Raw genomic sequence first — 18380 nt, forward strand, 5'->3', positions numbered from 1 at the left:
AACAGAACTGAATGAATGAATTTCCAGATGTGTTCAAAGATTTCTCACTTTTTTTGGAGACCTGCAAACATAACTCTCATCTGGCAGAGATCAGAAAATGTTAACACTTATTATTTTTAGACATAACAATTTTACTAGTCAAATATACGTGTATCCTGGTGGATCTGATGCACATGCTGTATTTGGACAGTAATAGGGTCAAGTTTGGTTGTATTTCTCTGGCTGGAACATCTGTAAATGTTACATGTTGGTCTGTAACTGGTCTCTGGGAACAGACTAAGCTCTTCTTCACTTCTTACTGTGTTTTGGAAGTACAGTAAGAATCTTGACAGTTCCACAACAGGATTGTTGATTTGCAATTCAGAGCGCTTTTTTTCCCACTAGTTTTTTTAGTATATATTTTCATGCTTTGTATTCACTTAGAAATCAAATTTGATGGAAGTAATCACTCCAGATTTACAGCACTGTTTTAACATTAGTACTTCCTGCAGAGCTTTCCAGTACAGCAGAGTTCCTATTGCTGCCCTGAACCACATGCTCTGAACCAGATGCTCAACATATTCAGCTGCCAGGACTACCGAATCTGTCTAAATGAATCCACTACATGACCATACTAAAGCTCTAGTCTAGTCTAGTTTTCGAGTTAAAAAGCATTTAGTTCCTGTATACATGCTAAGTCATCTCTTCTACAGGAAAAAATAATGTATAGCTTTTGTTCCTGGTACATACCTGCCCTTCTTGAATACTTCCTGCTATTCTCATCACTGAAACTCAAAGATGGTAAAAAAGAAATATAAAGAGAAAGTCGACAAAGATAAGAGGGAGCTTCTGTATGAAGACAGACAAAGTAAATTACAATTCTATTTCTTGCAGAGCCACAACCGAATACCAGTATGATACAAACTATACAAGTATGAAAGAAGGTGAGTATTCTAGAGTACACAAATGTCAAATGTCAGAGGACTTACACTATGGGTCAGCTTGTTCGATAACAGCAATCAAAACTCACTGCCTTAAATTTATGTTTTTTGCCCTGGTATGCTCTTCACTCAATGAGAATGACAATAATTACTATAAAGAATAGTAGATATTTTGTTGTCTGGCTAGGAGACATCACTAGTAGGTGCAATTTGAAATAAATATTTTGAACAGGTTTTTTAAATCACTGTTCCTAGTACTAGATATATCTTGACCCAGTGCTGTTGTTTTTCATACACTGTGCAAGAAAAGTTGTGATTACTTGCCTTCTTAAAACCACATTGCAGTAAGTGCAGCAAAAGGATCACTTAGCTGCTGAATATTTAAGCTATGAAGATATTTATGCTATTTAAATCCTGCCCTCTGGTGTATCTACATGATAATGCATAATGATAGTAATGATAGTACTTCATACGGGGTGACTCATGCAGCATTTAATCATTTATACATACCTAGTAAAGGAGGCTACTGTCTGGGCAAAATATTTGTGCCCTTGTAATAGAAGGTGGAAGCTAAAGATCAAAGTATTAAAATACTAAGATACAACATTTTGAGGAGGGAGGATATGTCCTGGAAGAACTGTTTTTACTCCATAGTTCCTACCTGATCCTGAGATTCTAAATATCCATTTCACACATGCCTCTTTTTTAGATACCCAGATGATGAGCACCAGTACATCATATGAATCTTCTGAGTACCGCAAAGTTAATGAAAGCTAGAAGTGAATGCATTGGCAAGGCAGTATGAACTGCTGAAGTAAGTACAGCTCTAGGTTGTCAGAGAAGTGAAATGACAGTCTTGTCGTGTCATTTATATAGCACTGGCCTGACAAGTATTTTGCATTAGTAATCAACAAACACATACCCCAATCCCCTAAAATGAACCCCCCCCAAAAAAACCTAACAAAGAACCACAAAAACCACAACATAGAAAAATATCCAAAATTCCAATTTAGAATTATTTGTGTAAATGTTTTGCTTCATTAACAGCTTAAAGCAAAGATGTCCAAATGTGTAGCCATTACAGCATGTGTTGTGTAGCCATTTTGTGGCTACAAAAAGTTGTCAGTTTGAATAAGGGCTTTGGTCAGGCTCAGCAACATGGAATATTGTTAAAAAAACAGCACATTTCATTTTCAAATTCTTTTAAAAACTCTTTGTAAATCCTCCATGTTTCTGCTTATCATAACATGACAGAGCTCAAGCAGAGATCTCTAACTGCCTACAGTGATCAAATCTGAAGAGATAGCTTTTATTTCATGAGTTTTTCTAGAATATGAGCTCTAATATATAAAAAGCTTTGTCCTCTGTCACATATATCCCCTGCTCTATCCTCCTAAAATCAGGATTTTTTTGTCAGGTTACCTTTGGACTTCAAACACTCAAACTTTGCGATCCCTTTGGTCCAGGTATTCTTTCAGGAGCCTGGATGCCCTAAACAGATTAGCTAGGACACTAATTTCTAAACTTCCAAGATCAGTTTTTCAATTAATAAAATGCAGTAGTTATCTTCAAAAGAAAAAAAAAAAGTATCTGTGAAATTCTGGCTCTATTTATTTCAATTCCCCTTGCTAACATTTCTGTGCATCCCACTGAATAATAAGCACAGCAACCACCACTAACATTAATGGAGTAAGTGAAGCTGAGAGCTTTTTCATCTCTTATTTTTCACACTCTTATCCAAGCCTGTGCAGTTGACAAAGGCCATTCTGCCATCAAAAGAAGAGTCATCTTCCTTACTTAAAAGGCTTTTTATTTTGGATGCCTCAATTAATGAATGACCAAGGTGAAAGACCAGATAGTTTGAGATACAACAGCATGAAAGCAATTGTAACATATAAATTCAAATTAGAAATAAACAGATCTTACAAAAAATATAACAGGGACTGATCAGAAGTGCAGGCAACGTCTGGGAGGCCAAAAAATGTAGGATTAAAATGAGACTTGATGAAAGTCAAGCTGAATTACATCCCTAATGATTTAAGGGTTTAAATGTTTCAAGTTTATTTAACCATATCAATTACAAGAAACAACAAAATATAGAAATCACTTCTTAATGCAATGGTGATGAAGAGATTAATATTGACCTAGGTACAACCTCAAAACTAAACAAATAAAGATGCTGCTATTGGACAAAGATGCAAATGTGGAGACAGCTACATGCAACTAAAAGGGTAAATCAGGGGATGGAAAACAAGCAAAGATCCAAAAGTTTAAAATGTTCAGAAACGTGAGAGGAATTCACAACCTCACTAATGAAGTACTGCTGCAGTATTTCTTTTGAGATCAGCATAGGAAACATAATTTCTGTGTGTGTTAGAATGATCAAATATAAAACATCTATTCCCAACAGTTCATGTAACAGTTCTAGTGACTGTGACACAGTGGTCTCTCAGGTTGTAACATCCTTTTGCATTCTGAAACACCAAATAGCTCTTGCTTTCTATTAACTTACTTACTTTTTACCCACCATCAGAATCTATTGCTTCAAAATATCATCTTTCATTTCTAAATTTCTCTGAATCTCTCTTGTGCCAAAGACACAGGAAACAGCTCTTCTGCAGCTTGTGCATTGGTTGGTAGTGTATTTGGATCATCGCTAGGACTCTAGAAATGAGTAAGATGTCAGATAGTTAAGCTGCCAATTCCCTAGTACCTGAAAAACTTACTCTCAGAATCAAAGTTAGATGATGTGATTATTGCAAGTATTACCTACATTTATAAACTGAACTCTCATACTTTCTCATGGAAAAATGTTAGAAATACACAAACTGAATTTCATCTTTGTTATAAAAAGAACCACCAGGTGATTATTTGGAACAGATGTGAAAAAGTCACTATGCCCCATTTCAACAGCAGTAGAGGAAATGGAATGATGAAGATGAAATAGATAAGCATGAAAATCCGGGCTGCAAATTTTGCCTTTGATATATGATAGACTACTTAATCTGAATTACTTTTTAATTTCGCCACACGCTTTGGTCTATTTTATTTACCAAAACAGCTGCTGAGCTCCTAAATATTTCTGATATTAAGGAAAAAGCTAGCTGGTTTTATGAAGAAAAGTGCTTTTTAAATGGAAGGAATATTACAACGAAATTTAAGACAACTAGTTGTTGCAGCACTAAATGACATTTGTGGCATTAATGAACCCTGCGAAAATTTAACCTGTAAAACGTAGTTTGTAATACAAGTTCTCTATTATGCTTAGAGACAAGAAAAAAGACAACAGATAATAACACAAACGATGTTCAAAGCCACTCCATACACATTTTTAAACTAAAGGCACTGAAAACATGCAGATTATTGAAAAGATGAACAATGATTTAGCATACATTTTCTTAAAAATGTTACGCTAAATTATAAAAAATTGGAAAGTCCATTAAAAAATTTTATGCTGTAATTCAAAAGAGAAAGTAGAAAAATATTTAATAAGGAAGCCAAAATATATGCATTTCCTTTCTTTTATGAAAAAGGAAGTAAGAGAAGCAGCTAAAGTAAGGAAGCAACGTCCTGCCTCTAACAGTGCTGAAGACAACTTTTAAAATGTGGTATTAAAATATTTCCAGGACAAATATCACTGTTTCTATATGAAGTAAGTTATTCTGAGAGAATATGAAATTGTCCAATTAGTACTTCAGCTTATAATTTTTATTACAGACCATTTTAAAGAGCATTGAAAACAAAAAGGTAAAAGTTCTTATTTCCACGGCTTGCAGAAAACCAGGTTATAAAATCCTACTCACATAGGAGTGTGGAAATATGTTTGTTTTTTTTCTTTTTCAGATAATTTATATGTAAGGAATTTTTATCACTGCATCATCAAATAATGGGAAAAGTTGCCCAGAGATGGTACGTAGTCCCAAAACCCTGTGCTTTGGCTGTTTGAGTAGGTTCCCAGAAAGAAGTGGTAGAGTTAGCCTGGATATGAGGGAGAAATTCTTTACTGTGAGACTGGTGAGGCACTGGCATAGGCTGCCCAGAGAGGCTTTGATGTCCCATGCCTGGAAATGTTCAAGGCCAGGCTCAACAGGGCTCTGAGCAATGTGGTAGACTGGGAGGTGTTCTGGGCAGGAGTGTAAGAACTGATACCTTAGGATTTTAGCTTTTATATTTTTCATGTAATCCTACGATTCTTTAGTGTAAACTCCATATAGAGTGTGAGCTATAGCTTTCCCATTCCTCTGTAGATCTGACAGTAAGGACACCTTACTGTTTCAGGCCCTGAGAAACGTAAACAAAAGTGAGTTGGAGGGGGAAGCAAACTTGATAATGACTTCATTACCTGACGGTGAAATTGGAAGATTAACCCCCAATATGCAAAGGGACCAAACTTATGAAACTGTGAATGGACCCGTAGTCCATTTTTTGGATGTAGCCCCTGGGGGGGGGGGGGGGGGGGGGGGGGTTTCGTCTGTCCTAAATGTACCTGTAGTCCCTTCAACAAATATAACCGCTTTTTATTCTCCTAATTTTGTTTGGCCTCTGTTTTTAGGTAGCCCCAAAAGGCATCAGAATGAGATGCTCTCAGTGGTCACAGGATGCTTCAGGCTGGAAGGGGCCGCAGTGAGTGCTCTGGGCCAACTTCCCTGCTCTAGCAAGGCCATCCTGGAGCCCATTGCGTGGAGCGCATCCCGCGGGTTTCCAGCTCTCCCCAACCCAGCCTCTCCCGGCTCCCGGCCCGGCCCTCTCGGGGACGCTGAGGAGGTGCTCGGAGCGGAAGTGACGCATGACTCTCTCGTCCGCCAATGGGAGGGAGGAGCGCGCCCCGGGACTGGAAGCGCGCGCGGCCCCGCCGAGCGGAAGCGCCCGGCGCGGGCGGTGCTTCCGCTTCCCGGCGCGCCGGAAGCACCGCCGCGACCGGAAACTCTCCTGCGCTTCCCGTTCCGTGCCCGGGCGGCAGGGCCGCAGGCGGCGGCCGGGCTGGAGCCACCCGCGGGCTGGGTGAGCGGTTGCCGCGCCCGGGAACGGAGGGAGGGAAGGAGGGAGGTAGGGAGGCCGGCCGGCCAGCCGCCTCCCGGCTCCGGTTCGCTCTTGCGGCCGCCTCCGCACTCCGCGTCTGCCGTAACGGGCTGCGGCCGGGGGCCCTGAGCCCCCTCGGAGGCGGGCGGGGGTGTGATCTGCAGGCACACAGAGGCGACCCAAGGGGAGTAAATAAGACTTTTTCTTGTACTTCCCGATCTTGCGCGTCCTTTTCCACAATAATAGCAGAGATGTATAGGATCTGTAGAGTCTGTTTGCATGTAGGCATGTGTAGTGATTCTGGGCATGGAGCTACCGAAAGTGTAAAGAGAGTTTTGACAGTAATGTGCCTATTTGAAAGTTGCTGGACCAGATACAGAGAAAAGGTAGCATTGGGGCAGGTGGTGGGATTAGGAGCTGTACAGTAAAATGAAAATTTGAATTTCTCTTGAAATCTTCCAAGAGAGGAGGCTTTTCTAGCCTGTGGAGTGGGCTTTAGGCAAAACTGACAAACTCTAATTTTAATCACTTGATGCTTTTTAATTAGGCAGGGAAATTCTCTTCTAGATGTTTGAGGGAGTGGCTCTTTCCCAGCGGCACACCCACGTATCCTACCACAGTGGAGCTTGGGTAATATCTTCTTGCTTAATACTGGTGTGGAGTTTGTAAACACAGCAGATCCTGTTGTCACCAGTTTGTAGGTGGCTGTGTTTGTTCTGTCTCAGTACATACCTACTAGCAGAAATAACGTGCTATGAGGAGAATGCTTAATGATTTGGCCTGAAATGTGTTAAGGGTTAAACTCTAAAAATAATTTGGTTTTGTTTGTTTGACGATGATTTCAGATTAAAAAAGAACTTGAGTTTTGATAACGTTCCTACAAATTATTTTCTCAACAGTTTCCGTATGCATGGATATTACCTGAATCTTCTTAGCAGAGCTTAAATTGTGTGTCAGCTTACCCTAGCCATGAGTGGCTCCAAACCTGATATCCTGTGGGCCCCACACCATGTTGACAGATTTGTTGTGTGTGATTCAGAGCTGAGCCTTTATCACATTGACTCTGCTGTAAGTTCTGAACTCAAGGCAGGGTCCTTGCGGTTGTCGGAGGAAACTACGGCTACACTACTGTCAATAAATTCGGATACACCGTACATGAAATGTGTGGCTTGGTATCCCAAGTATGATCCTGAATGTCTCCTTGCTGTTGGACAGGCCAATGGCCGAGTGGTCCTTACCAGCCTCGGGCAAGATCACAACTCAAAATCTAAAGATTTGATAGGCAAAGAATTTGTTCCCAAACATGCTCGGCAATGCAATACCCTGGCGTGGAATCCACTGGATAGCAATTGGCTTGCTGCTGGGTTAGATAAACATCGGGCTGACTTTTCAGTCCTGATCTGGGATATCAGCAGCAAATATGCCCCAGAGACTGCAGTTGCTACAGAAAAAGTAAGGCTTTCATCAGGAGATGCAGAAGCAGGCCTGGTAGTAACAAAACCACTGTATGAATTGGGACAGAATGATGCTTGTCTCTCTCTCTGTTGGCTTCCACGGGATCAGAAGCTGCTATTAGCTGGAATGCATCGAAATCTGGCTATCTTTGATCTTAGGAACACAAGCCAAAAAATATTTGTAAACACCAAGGCTGTCCAAGGAGTGACTGTTGATCCCTATTTCCACGATCGTGTTGCTTCCTTCTATGAAGGTCAGGTTGCCATATGGGATTTAAGAAAGTTTGAAAAGCCTGTTTTGACCTTGACAGAGCAACCAAAACCCTTAACAAAAGTTGCATGGTGTCCAACAAGGACTGGACTCTTAGCTACTTTAACAAGGGATAGTAACATCATTAGACTGTATGACATGCAGCATACTCCCACCCCTATTGGAGATGAAACTGAGCCGACAATAATTGAAAGAAGTGTCCAACCATGTGAAAATTACATTGCTTCATTTGCCTGGCATCCCACAAGTCAAAATCGAATGGTAGTAGTGACTCCCAACAGGACTATGTCTGACTTCACCGTTTTTGAAAGAATTTCTCTTGCATGGAGCCCGGTGACATCTTTAATGTGGGCTTGTGGACGACATTTGTATGAGTGTACTGAAGAAGGAAAGGCCAGTTCCTTGGAAAAAGACATAGCAACCAAAATGCGCCTCAGAGCTCTGTCAAGGTATGGTCTTGATACTGAACAAGTTTGGAGAAATCACCTCTTAGCTGGAAATGAAGATCCTCAGCTGAAATCGCTTTGGTACACTCTGCATTATATCCTTTATTTTACTGTAGTTCTTGTCCTAAGGAAGTAATATACCTTTATATGTAAACCAAAAAATGCATTAAAATCTTTAAATACAATGCAACATCCTGTAAATACTTTCTATATGTTAACAGGATGTGACTTTAAATTTTTTAAAACTTTTTTTTTTGGGAAAAATTTAGCTTCCTATACATGAAAATACTTATGAAGCAGTATACTGAAGATATGGATCAAAAACTTACAGGAAACAAAGGTCCCTTAGTTTACGCTGGCATTAAATCAATTGTGAAGTCGTCTTTGGGTAAGAATGTTCCAATTTTGCTAAGTATTATTGTATGTTTGCAGAGTGATACACTCATGGGTTTGTCTTTGGCAACTGTTCAAAGAGGCTATGTAAAAATATCAAAACAAAGTATTTTTGTTGGTGTTTTAATAATGTAAGTTAACAGTAATTTCTGGAGTTTTCAGTGTTCTTGGAAAGTCAGTAATTGTGGAAGCGTAGTATCCTCAGAAGTAAATCTTTGAACTATTTAAAACATTTGAGTTTTGACTATGGCACTAAGAATTCTTGCTCCCTGCATAGCTATTGTATTTTTCAAAGCTGCACATCAGGGTGTAGTTCTAGAAAGGTGACTTTGCTGTAGTCCCTGCTAATGTATTAAGTATATTTGTACAACTGTGTTTAAACCTGTTCTGAAGTGGTAATTGACCCTGGTTCATCACATTCTGCCTCTCATGCTTGCTGAAATTTTCTTAGTACAATTTATTATTGAATATTTCTTTCACTCTTCAGTATATGTCTTACTAATAACTATGCTTCTTGGAGCAAAAAATGAGTCTTGAGTGGTGGGAAAGCTCCTAACACATTTATCCTGGCTGAGAACTGGTAGAACAGGTGCTTGACTGTGTATTATGTGTTTTCAGTTTGAACGTACTGAGAACTCCTGTCAAATGTAACAAGTGGTAGAAGAAAGAAAAAAGACTGAGGAATATGTATCAAGCTTAGGTGCATAACTTTTAGCAGATCAAAATAATTTTGTGTATACTGCTCCTTACCATGGAGTTGTAAGCAATGTTAAAATACTAAAATGCGATACTCAGCTTTTGTACCCTGCTTTATGATTAAAATCAAAGTCTTGTATTGTGATTGCAACTGAAACTGTGATTTAAGCATAATTTAATTTATTTCCCATTTCTAGGAACAACAGAGAACCTCAGGCACAGCAGGAGTGGATCTGATAGACAGGCAGATATTATTCAATATCTGAGTGAGGAGAGATCTTTGGCTTTGCAGCTCTGTGGGTGGATAAAGAAGGGAACAGACTTAGATGTGGAACCTTTCCTAAATTCATTGGAACAGGAAGGAGACTGGGAACGAGCTGCTGCTGTAGCACTTTTCAACTTGGACATACGGCGAGCAATACAAATTCTGAATAAAGGGGCTTCCTCAGGAAAAGGTGTGTATTGTGTTTAGTCTTTTATTTTGGCGCTGTATCATGTTAGTAGATTTTTTTCTGTTAACGGAATTATGGAAGATAGATGCATGTTGTGTTATAAAATTGTTACTTGAAACACTTGTATTGAAGCTTGAGAAATCCTGACATTTCACTCGTCAGACTGCCATATGCCATGCTGTCTATTTAAAATAGATCATATGTTTCAGAATTTCCTGCTGATAAAAGCCCTAGAAAAACATATGTTCAGAACTAGTGGGATTCTTTTTACTTTAATGGAATTGCTGGGTGAAAGAGTGTCTGTGCTTTCCACAGGAAGGATTCAGAGTGTAGGCATGCTATTTTCAAATTCAAGAAGAAAATTGAACTTTCTGACAGAACGAATATTTAGATTAAATAGTTTACACGTGTTTAGGAAACTTCTAGCTTGAAACTTCTGTATAAAATTGTCGTCTTCCAGCTAGGTCTGTTAAACAATGGCTGGATATACAATCCTGTCTTTTCACTTCTTGTGGATTTGAATTACGATAATGACAATCTTTTATGATAGCTCTTTCAAAATACTGCAAGTAGTGTGCTATTGTTTAAAGAGGCTGTCATGCATGTAGATGCTAACTTACCTGAACAGATGCATTTAAAGCAAATTCTATTATACATGATAGTGTATGCACATTAATTTAGGTAGTGTTAATTCTACTGCGTTTTGTGTTGCATCCTGACAAATCATTGTGTTTCAAATGGATGCTTTCATTTGCAGTTTTAACTGGATTTTTTTAAAGTCCTTAATTTAAATAATCTTGTTTCACTGATTGATTTTCATAAATCAGGTGATCTGAACCTTAATGTAGTAGCAATGGCTCTGTCAGGCTACACAGATGAGAAGAACTCACTTTGGAGAGAAATGTGCAGTACTCTAAGACTGCAGTTGAACAATCCCTACTTGTGTGCTATGTTTGCTTTCCTGACGAGTGAGTCCGGTTCATATGATGGTGTTTTGGTGAGTAAATTTCTGTATTAGGTTAAAATTTCTTAATGCAATAGGAGTGTATAGATGCATGCATGTATGTAGGGGGAGTCCTATATACTCCAAGAATTAATCAAATCAAAATCTATTCTTTTATCCTGGTGCTGGCAAATAGCATTTTTTTCTGCAAAAGAGACATCTCATATTAGTGAATAAGTCATGCATGAATGGCCAAAATATTGATTATAGTTAACACATTTTTTTTCCTGTCTTTGAGAGAGAGTATTGTTGTTCTCTGGATGTTGGGTAGTAATTTTATAGATTTTTTTTTTGTTGATGAACTGGCAACTCACACATGATAAGGTGCTGTTTATTTGGTTTTAATTTTAATTTTTCCTTCAGTGAGACCTGTTGATGTCTGCATGAAAGATTTTGCCAAGCACATCTTGTTTGGGCAATGTCAGTTACAATTTCTAATCTGAGAATATCAGAGAGAAAAATATGGGCATAGATAAGTGTGAAAATTAATATAGAGAAGTATTTTTTTCAGTGTCACATCTAGAAGAATGGTTTAAAAGCAGAAGGTAAATATAGACACACTGCTGGACCTAAAGTGTTAATATACTTCTGAGAAATTAGTTCTGGATGTTTAGTTTTTGTTTGCTTGGGGTGTTTTGTTTGCTTTGTTAACTTTTTTTTGCAGTTTAAGGAAGGAATGGAGTGGTTAGGCTAGTTATTTTGTAAATACAGTCAACTCATCTTGGTTTGTTTTTTCTTCTGTAACTTGGTGGGATTCATAGTTATACATGCTGGAAGCACAAAGTCCTTTACTGGACTTGCAAAGTTTATTTTTGTAGGGTTTCATAAATCGTGTAGGATGTGTTGTACCAGGCTTTCCCAGTAGTCTGTTTCCATATCTGCAGTCTTCCTCTGATACCTGTGCCTGAGGACAAACAATAAGCTGGTATTTAGAGTTAGCCTTCTCCAGATGCCGCTTTTTCTTTGTACACAATCAATTTCATTGTATTAGTTAGGCAGTGGTGAAAGTGTTCTGATTTTTACAATATGTTGGAAAAATGGAAACATGTATCTGATGTTATATTCCCATTTTTTCCTCTCTAAAGTATGAAAATAATGTAGCTGTACGAGACAGAGTTGCATTTGCTTGCAAGTTCCTCAATGATGCTCAGGTAAGTTGGTGGTTGCCCATTTAAACAAATTTTTAAACTGGGCTTTATTCAGAGGCAGAAGAAACTCGGGTAGAGGGGTGAATGGTGGAAATAATGAGTGATGAGTGATTTTTTTTTTCTTGTCAAAGTATATAAGGTATAGTATAATCTGTCTTTCAGTTTATACTTTCAGCTTAATTTTTGATTCTGTTTTTGGTTGGTTGGTTTGGGGGCTTTATTCGTTTTGTGGTTTTGGAGATTTTTGTGAGTATTCATTACATGGTAGTTCAAATGCAGTTGCATTAATTATACTGGAGAGTATTTCTGTTTATTTAGTATTTATTTCCAAGTGTTAATGTTCTCTCAAATTATGGTTTGGTTTTGCAGCAAAAACGTTCTATTTTAAATTCACCAAAGTATCCTGAGAATACATAACTTCTCTCCTTGCATTTTCTATCAGGAAGCTTAAAGTTTGTTTATAAACACTTGATTTCATGCAGTGTCATACAATGTAGTAATTTAACTTTTTCTGCATAACATCCAGCAAGCAATGCATTCTGTTAGCAGCGGATGCTGTTTTTTACATGTATTTATATATTTCTTTATGTCTTTTTTTTTATAGCTCAACAGGTTTATTGAAAAGCTGACAAATGAAATGAAAGAGGCTGGGAATTTGGAGGGAATACTGTTAACAGGGCTGACAAAAGATGGAGTTGACTTGATGGAAAGCTATGTTGACAGAACTGGAGATGTCCAGACAGCAAGCTATTGCATGCTACAGGTTAGTGTTTCACTCCAAAATAAATTTTATGGAGGAAAAATAAATGTAGTTTCTTTATCACGGTAGTGTTGAATCATGTGAACTTGTATTTTCTGTATTAAGTTGGGACAATTGGTTGGATTTGGGTTTTTGTGAGGTTACCTGAAACTCAGTGTTAACTGGTAAGTATGTGCCTTCACACTCTCTATTTGAGCTAGCTTGAGGACATACTAGGGGAAAGAGACAAAATCGTAGTCCTTTTCACTGGCTGAACTGGAAATACCCATTTATCTGCTTATAGCTGGTGTGTTTCCTGACATTTGCATTAGTTTTTTTCCTTTCAAGATTTTTGTAGAGAACAAAAGTGAAGCTTTTTGTTTGTTTGTTTGTAGGCTTTGGGTTTGGGTTTTTTTTAAAAAAGGACTTACCGTGGCTCTTACACAGTAGCAGCTATTGCCAGTGGTGTATTTAACTGCATATGCAATCATGACTAATACAGATTGTGATACATGACAGAACTTTCAAATCCTTCATCTCACTGACATGAGTTCTTAGGAGGACATGGCAGCACAAGTATTTTCAATCAGAGAGAAACTGAAGAAAACATTTATCAAACTCACATTGCAATTTAACAGGAAGTTCATCTTCTTCAGGATAAATGACATTGTATTGTTTCTTATATCTCGTAGTACACTTTGTAAAGCCTTATGTAAAAGTCAGTAATATGTATTGTGTGTCTTTAATAAATGTCTGATATTTTTTCCTGCCTACCTTAGGGTTCTCCATCAGATGTACTTAAGGATGAAAGAGTTCAGTACTGGATTGAGAACTACAGGAATCTTTTAGATGCTTGGAGGTTTTGGCATAAACGTGCAGAATTTGATATCCATAGGAGTAAGCTGGATCCCAGCTCAAAGCCTTTAGCCCAGGTAAATATAAATCTTATATGAAATATGACCAGTCCAGAAAGGAACGTGACATGGTACTTCTGTTAAAAAAAAACCTTGCTGGCCATATCTTGGTTTTCATGAGGATTTATGTGTAAAAGAAAGATTTCAATATAGCCTGCCCTAAAAAAAGGAAGTGTCACTTTTTTCTTCAAATAACAGGTCTTCCAGAAACTGTAACCTATCAACACTTTTCTTCTGGGGAAACTGGAAACTCATTTGATTTTTTTTTCTCACATACTGAAAAATGAAATCAGACATGTATCACCCAGCTGAATTCAATGTCAGGGTGAGACTGATGCCAAAACCATGGAACTAGTTCAAATTGGTTTTGTTTTAAATGAAAAAGACCTCAAAGCTGTTTTGAAGCCCTTGAACCTGAAACTAAAGTGAAGAGCAGCAACTTTCATTATCAGTTCTGAACATACACTGACTCAGAAATTAACGTCCTGCCCAAATGCTATCTTCTTAACATCTGGTGGTAGTTTCAGCTAACATGGTCTTACCATGGCACCTTTTACTCTCTCATGTCTGCTAAGTATGTTCATTATGAGCTTTAGGGCCTCAGAGATTCTGGGGAAAGCTGGGTTTGAATTAATTTATCAGCTACAGCTGTTTAAGCAGAGTTGTTCCAAGCAGGAGGGAGTTGAATTTACTGCTCCTTCCTTATGTTGTTAACATAAATACCCCTAAAGAATTTTAAATATGTGCTCCTTGGTGTCAAGTCACAACTTGTGACATGAGGGATGCAGATAAATAATATTAGGAAATCCTTATGTTGGGGATTGTAGTGTGAGTCATCTGACTATAAGGTGGGAGAGACCAGACTTTATATAGTAAGTAGAATAAAACTAATTTCTTCCATTATTGAAGATACAGCTTTTATTATCTTAAATAATACCTGTCAAAGTTTTAGCAATTGTGCATGTTTTTATATGTTTTTGAAGTTAGTGAGCATCATTAAGGCCCACTTCTCAGGGCTGTGTGCCTCCTCCTTAAGCCAAGATGTTAATAACTCCTTCACAAGTAGCCTTGGCTTTTCAGGGCACTTTCTAGAATAGCTGGTAAATAAATGTTAATTAGCTTGAATGGATTCAGTCACAGGTGTGGCAGAAGTGGAAACAAACCAAAAAATTAATGGGCATTTGTTCTCTTTAGGTGTTTGTGAGTTGCAATTTCTGTGGAAAATCAATCTCTTACAGCTGTTCAGCTATTCCTCATCAGGGGCGAGGGTTTAGCCAGTATGGAGTCAGCGGTTCACCAACCAAATCAAAAGTTACGAGCTGTCCTGGTTGCCGTAAGCCCCTTCCCCGCTGTGCACTTTGCCTGATAAATATGGGAACACCAGTTTCCAGCTGTCCAGGTATGACACAGTGGGTTTTACTTACTCAGCTACAGAACTAGTTAGAGGCCAAATTAGCGGTTCCTATTGAAAGATCTTTTGTTGCACTTTTTTTTTTCCCCATTTATATTGTAAATATTCGTACTTATCATTTTGAAGGGAGAAGGACCATAACTGAGAACTTCTTTACATCCCATCTAATTTTGTAATGAAACCTTTGTTTCAGTTCTTAAGGATCAGGTAGTATGTGTAGTTACTTGGTTCTGGCAGTTTTCCTTGAGATTGTCAGTCAAATTCCATGGTTAGTCTGATGTAAAGATCCGAGTATTATGGGGATCAGTATTGTGAGCTTTATAACTGAAAGAAATGGGGTGTGTGTTTTCTTGAGATTAATTGTAGGCATGCTACACAAATCTTTGAATGTAAATGAATTAATATTTAGCTGGAAGAGGAAGAGGGGTGTAGTGTACTTTCTATTACTAATTATGAAAGAATGCATGGGTCATGCTGTCACAGCTAAGTGGTATTATGACTAGAATCGTTTGGTTCTAAATGCCTTTGGCTCAGCATTATATAATGTCTAAACAAAAAGGATTTTGACCATATTTTTAAGTCAGTCTTATTACAGAGCCATGAGCAGCCATACAGTTATCATGTTTATTTACCTCTTCTCATTATTTCGCAGATCTTTGTTATGACTTCTATATTGTATTTGTTCCAATTCATAACTTTAGATTTTGTTGATTTTTTTTTTTTTATAAAGCGGATTTTATGTACAGCAGAACAGGCCCATAATTCACTGGAATAGGAATCAATCAATAAGGCATAAATCACCATTGATGGAGATTCTGTCTGTAAAACTTGTTTAATGGGCAAGTTTAGCATATCCATAAGATGTGAAACAACAGCTTAGCAGTCTAATTCTTTTCTGGCATTCTTCCAGGTCTTAATATTTTTACTGACTTCTATTTTAAAATCAGGATGCTTTTTCACATAATGTTCTTTATTTCAGAATTATTTTAATGGTGTTGTTGAGACTGAAATATAAATGAAATTTAATGATTTACAGCCTATTTGTGGGGTGGGTTTGCCTCTGGACAGGAGGATCCAAGTCAGATGAAAAAGTGGATCTTAGCAAAGACAAGAAGTTAGCCCAGTTCAACAACTGGTTTACATGGTGTCACAACTGTAGGCATGGTGGACATGCTGGTCATATGCTGAGCTGGTTCAGGTAAGTTGGTGTTAAAATTTTATTATGTCACGTGTGTTCTGCACTGAGAAGAACATGTCTCCTTCCCTGTATCTGTCATTATAAAGTTTAAATAATAAAACAGAACTATGATACTGAGTTTTTCTGAGATACTACACGTCTGCACATAGTTAAATGTATAATTGCAAAATTATTTTACCTGTTTTTTCTTTTTTTGGCTGTTGCTATCTAGGGACCATACCGAGTGCCCAGTTTCTGCCTGCTCTTGTAAGTGTATGCAACTGGATACAACAGGGAATCTTGTTCCAGCAGAGACTGTCCAGGCATAAATACTGTTAGAAAATGTGTGGCTCTCTAATGGATGTCCATCATAGTCCAAGCAGATAATTTAGACAAAGGTAATTTGTGACTTACTGTGAAAAAATAAATTGCTATTGAAGTAGTAAAATGATGTGTGTACGACTGTGCTTAGTAGAAACAGGAATTCCTGAAGTGAGCTTCTAGGTACAGTGCGTGTCCCTTATTCAGGGGACTGAATAAAAGCACTCCTGGAATTGTGGACTCTTTGGATTTGCTAAAATCCAAAGAAGACTTTTATTAACTAGTTTTCAGGATAATGCTGATTGGTCCCAAAGCTGAGTTTATATGCTGTGAAAACAGACCTTCAAAATAAACACTTGAAAAGAAGATGGCAAAGTGATGCTGTGGATTCCTCTGTTCATTGTTTGATCACTCTCTTGTATGCAAATTATTGTTTCCTTGTAAGTTTATTCGAAGTGTCACTGCTAACTGTCTTCTAAAGATTTTTATTTTAAAGAAAAATCCATTTCTTTCTGTTCCCAGGTCTTGTTGATAGTAAAGCAATGTCTTGGCAATTCAAGCTCTTACTTAGGCTACATATCTAGCTGATGCAAATTTTATTGCTAAAGAGTTTGGGGGTTTTCTCTCCTAGTGATGAATATATCCTAGAGAAGAGTTCCTCGAGAAGTCATGTGACTGTTTCAGTGCAGAGTGCAGGTAAACTATAGGAGGTTGTATCTGATAAATTTTTAACTTAGTACTGTGAAGATCTGAAATCTCAAGGACTAGAGACTTGTAAATACTAAGTTTTAAACTACGTGCAGTTTTGACTACAAAAATACTTGACGACTTTGAGATAATCAGCATTTCCCTGTACTTCTGAAATATACTAGGAAGTGTGGAATGAACCTGTATAAATCCTCCTTCTGGTCTCTAGTGGACACCCATCTGCTCCAAATTTTATGTAATTGATCAGAGTATTTCTAGATGTGTTACCAGCTGGAATTAAGATTATTTATTAACTTGAGAGAGCGCCAATGATAGATATTTTGCTAATTCTGTGCTAGGAGCTAATTGGTATTGTTGTCCTTGATTTTGTAGGCAACAAAATTCACAGAAATTAGGGAAAAAACCAAACCTGTTTTAAGGTATGTGATAATAACATCAGTTTACTTGGTGTGTGTTTATTTACAGTATATGAGTTATTCAACACTTGTGTGCTATGAAATACTAAATGGAATGCTAGCAATAAACTGGTACTATTTGCCAGGACTGTGAAAATTAGTGTTTTAAACAGAATATACTGTAATATACCACTAGTTCTATGTACTCTAGTGTAGTTTCAAGAAGATAAAATGTGGAAATGTTTTCTGTGGATGTACAAGATTACATTCAAGACTTTGGGTTATGTTTTCTGAGTTAGCATTAATGTTGTAATACATCTGCTGCATTTATTTTGATCTAAAATTGGCCAAGATTTTTTTTTAAAGTTAAAAATCTAAGAGGTACTTGATATTTCTAGGCATGGGATAGCAGTTCCTTTTTTTTTTTAGAATATTTATTTCTCTTTCCAGTATTTTTGCACACTTCACATTGCTGTTGAAGAGCTCTTCAAAATGTTCTCCATTTATAAATGTAAACTGGGGCTTACAGTATGATACCCTATTTATATAAATACAGGCAATAAAGGTTTTGGTTTATGTAAATGAGGATTGGTAAGTGTCAAGTGTTTGTTTTTTATTCTTGTGAAGTAACATTTAGTAAATTTTCCTGATAACTTCCATGTTTAAGTGAATGCAGCTACCAACATACAGTGTCTCATTTTCTCTTGTAAAGGAAATTAATCTAACGTTTTCACCTTGGCTGTAACTGTGTGTTATAATTCTATCACTAAGTTAAATTACATGCTCACTTTAATACTCGTATCTTTGCAGTGTTTTGGATTGTGAATATGCATATTCTGGCACTATGAGTTTTGGCTGTTGCAATTAGTAATCAGGCTTTCAAGTCAGCAGTTACACTACTTTTAAAATTTAC

General features: G+C 37.5%; 1 protein-coding gene across 4 annotated transcripts; it reads left to right on the forward strand.

Moving 5' to 3' along the window:
- The first annotated feature begins 5706 nt into the window (after positions 1 to 5706).
- MIOS (meiosis regulator for oocyte development) lies at positions 5707 to 18055 on the forward strand. Of its 4 annotated transcripts, none has more exons than XM_014878496.2 (11): positions 5707 to 5921; positions 6839 to 8205; positions 8400 to 8498; positions 9397 to 9654; positions 10479 to 10648; positions 11740 to 11805; positions 12407 to 12565; positions 13321 to 13473; positions 14650 to 14854; positions 15935 to 16064; positions 16276 to 18055. In XM_014878496.2, exons 2-11 carry the CDS (start codon positions 6909 to 6911, stop codon positions 16370 to 16372), a joined length of 2634 nt encoding a protein of 877 aa, XP_014733982.1. In that variant the 5' UTR covers positions 5707 to 5921; positions 6839 to 6908; the 3' UTR covers positions 16373 to 18055. The 4 variants fall into 4 exon arrangements, 3 of the variants coding, with proteins under 3 accessions (XP_014733982.1, XP_088018244.1, XP_088018241.1); XM_088162118.1 differs by having other exon boundaries at positions 5794 to 5921; positions 6839 to 8113; positions 8380 to 8498; XM_088162115.1 differs by lacking the exon at positions 5707 to 5921 and adding an exon at positions 6454 to 6569.
- Positions 18056 to 18380: the final 325 nt, after the last annotated feature.

Source organism: Sturnus vulgaris, chromosome 1, assembly GCF_052056855.1.
Source record: "Sturnus vulgaris isolate bStuVul1 chromosome 1, bStuVul1.hap1, whole genome shotgun sequence".
NCBI lineage: Eukaryota > Metazoa > Chordata > Aves > Passeriformes > Sturnidae > Sturnus > Sturnus vulgaris.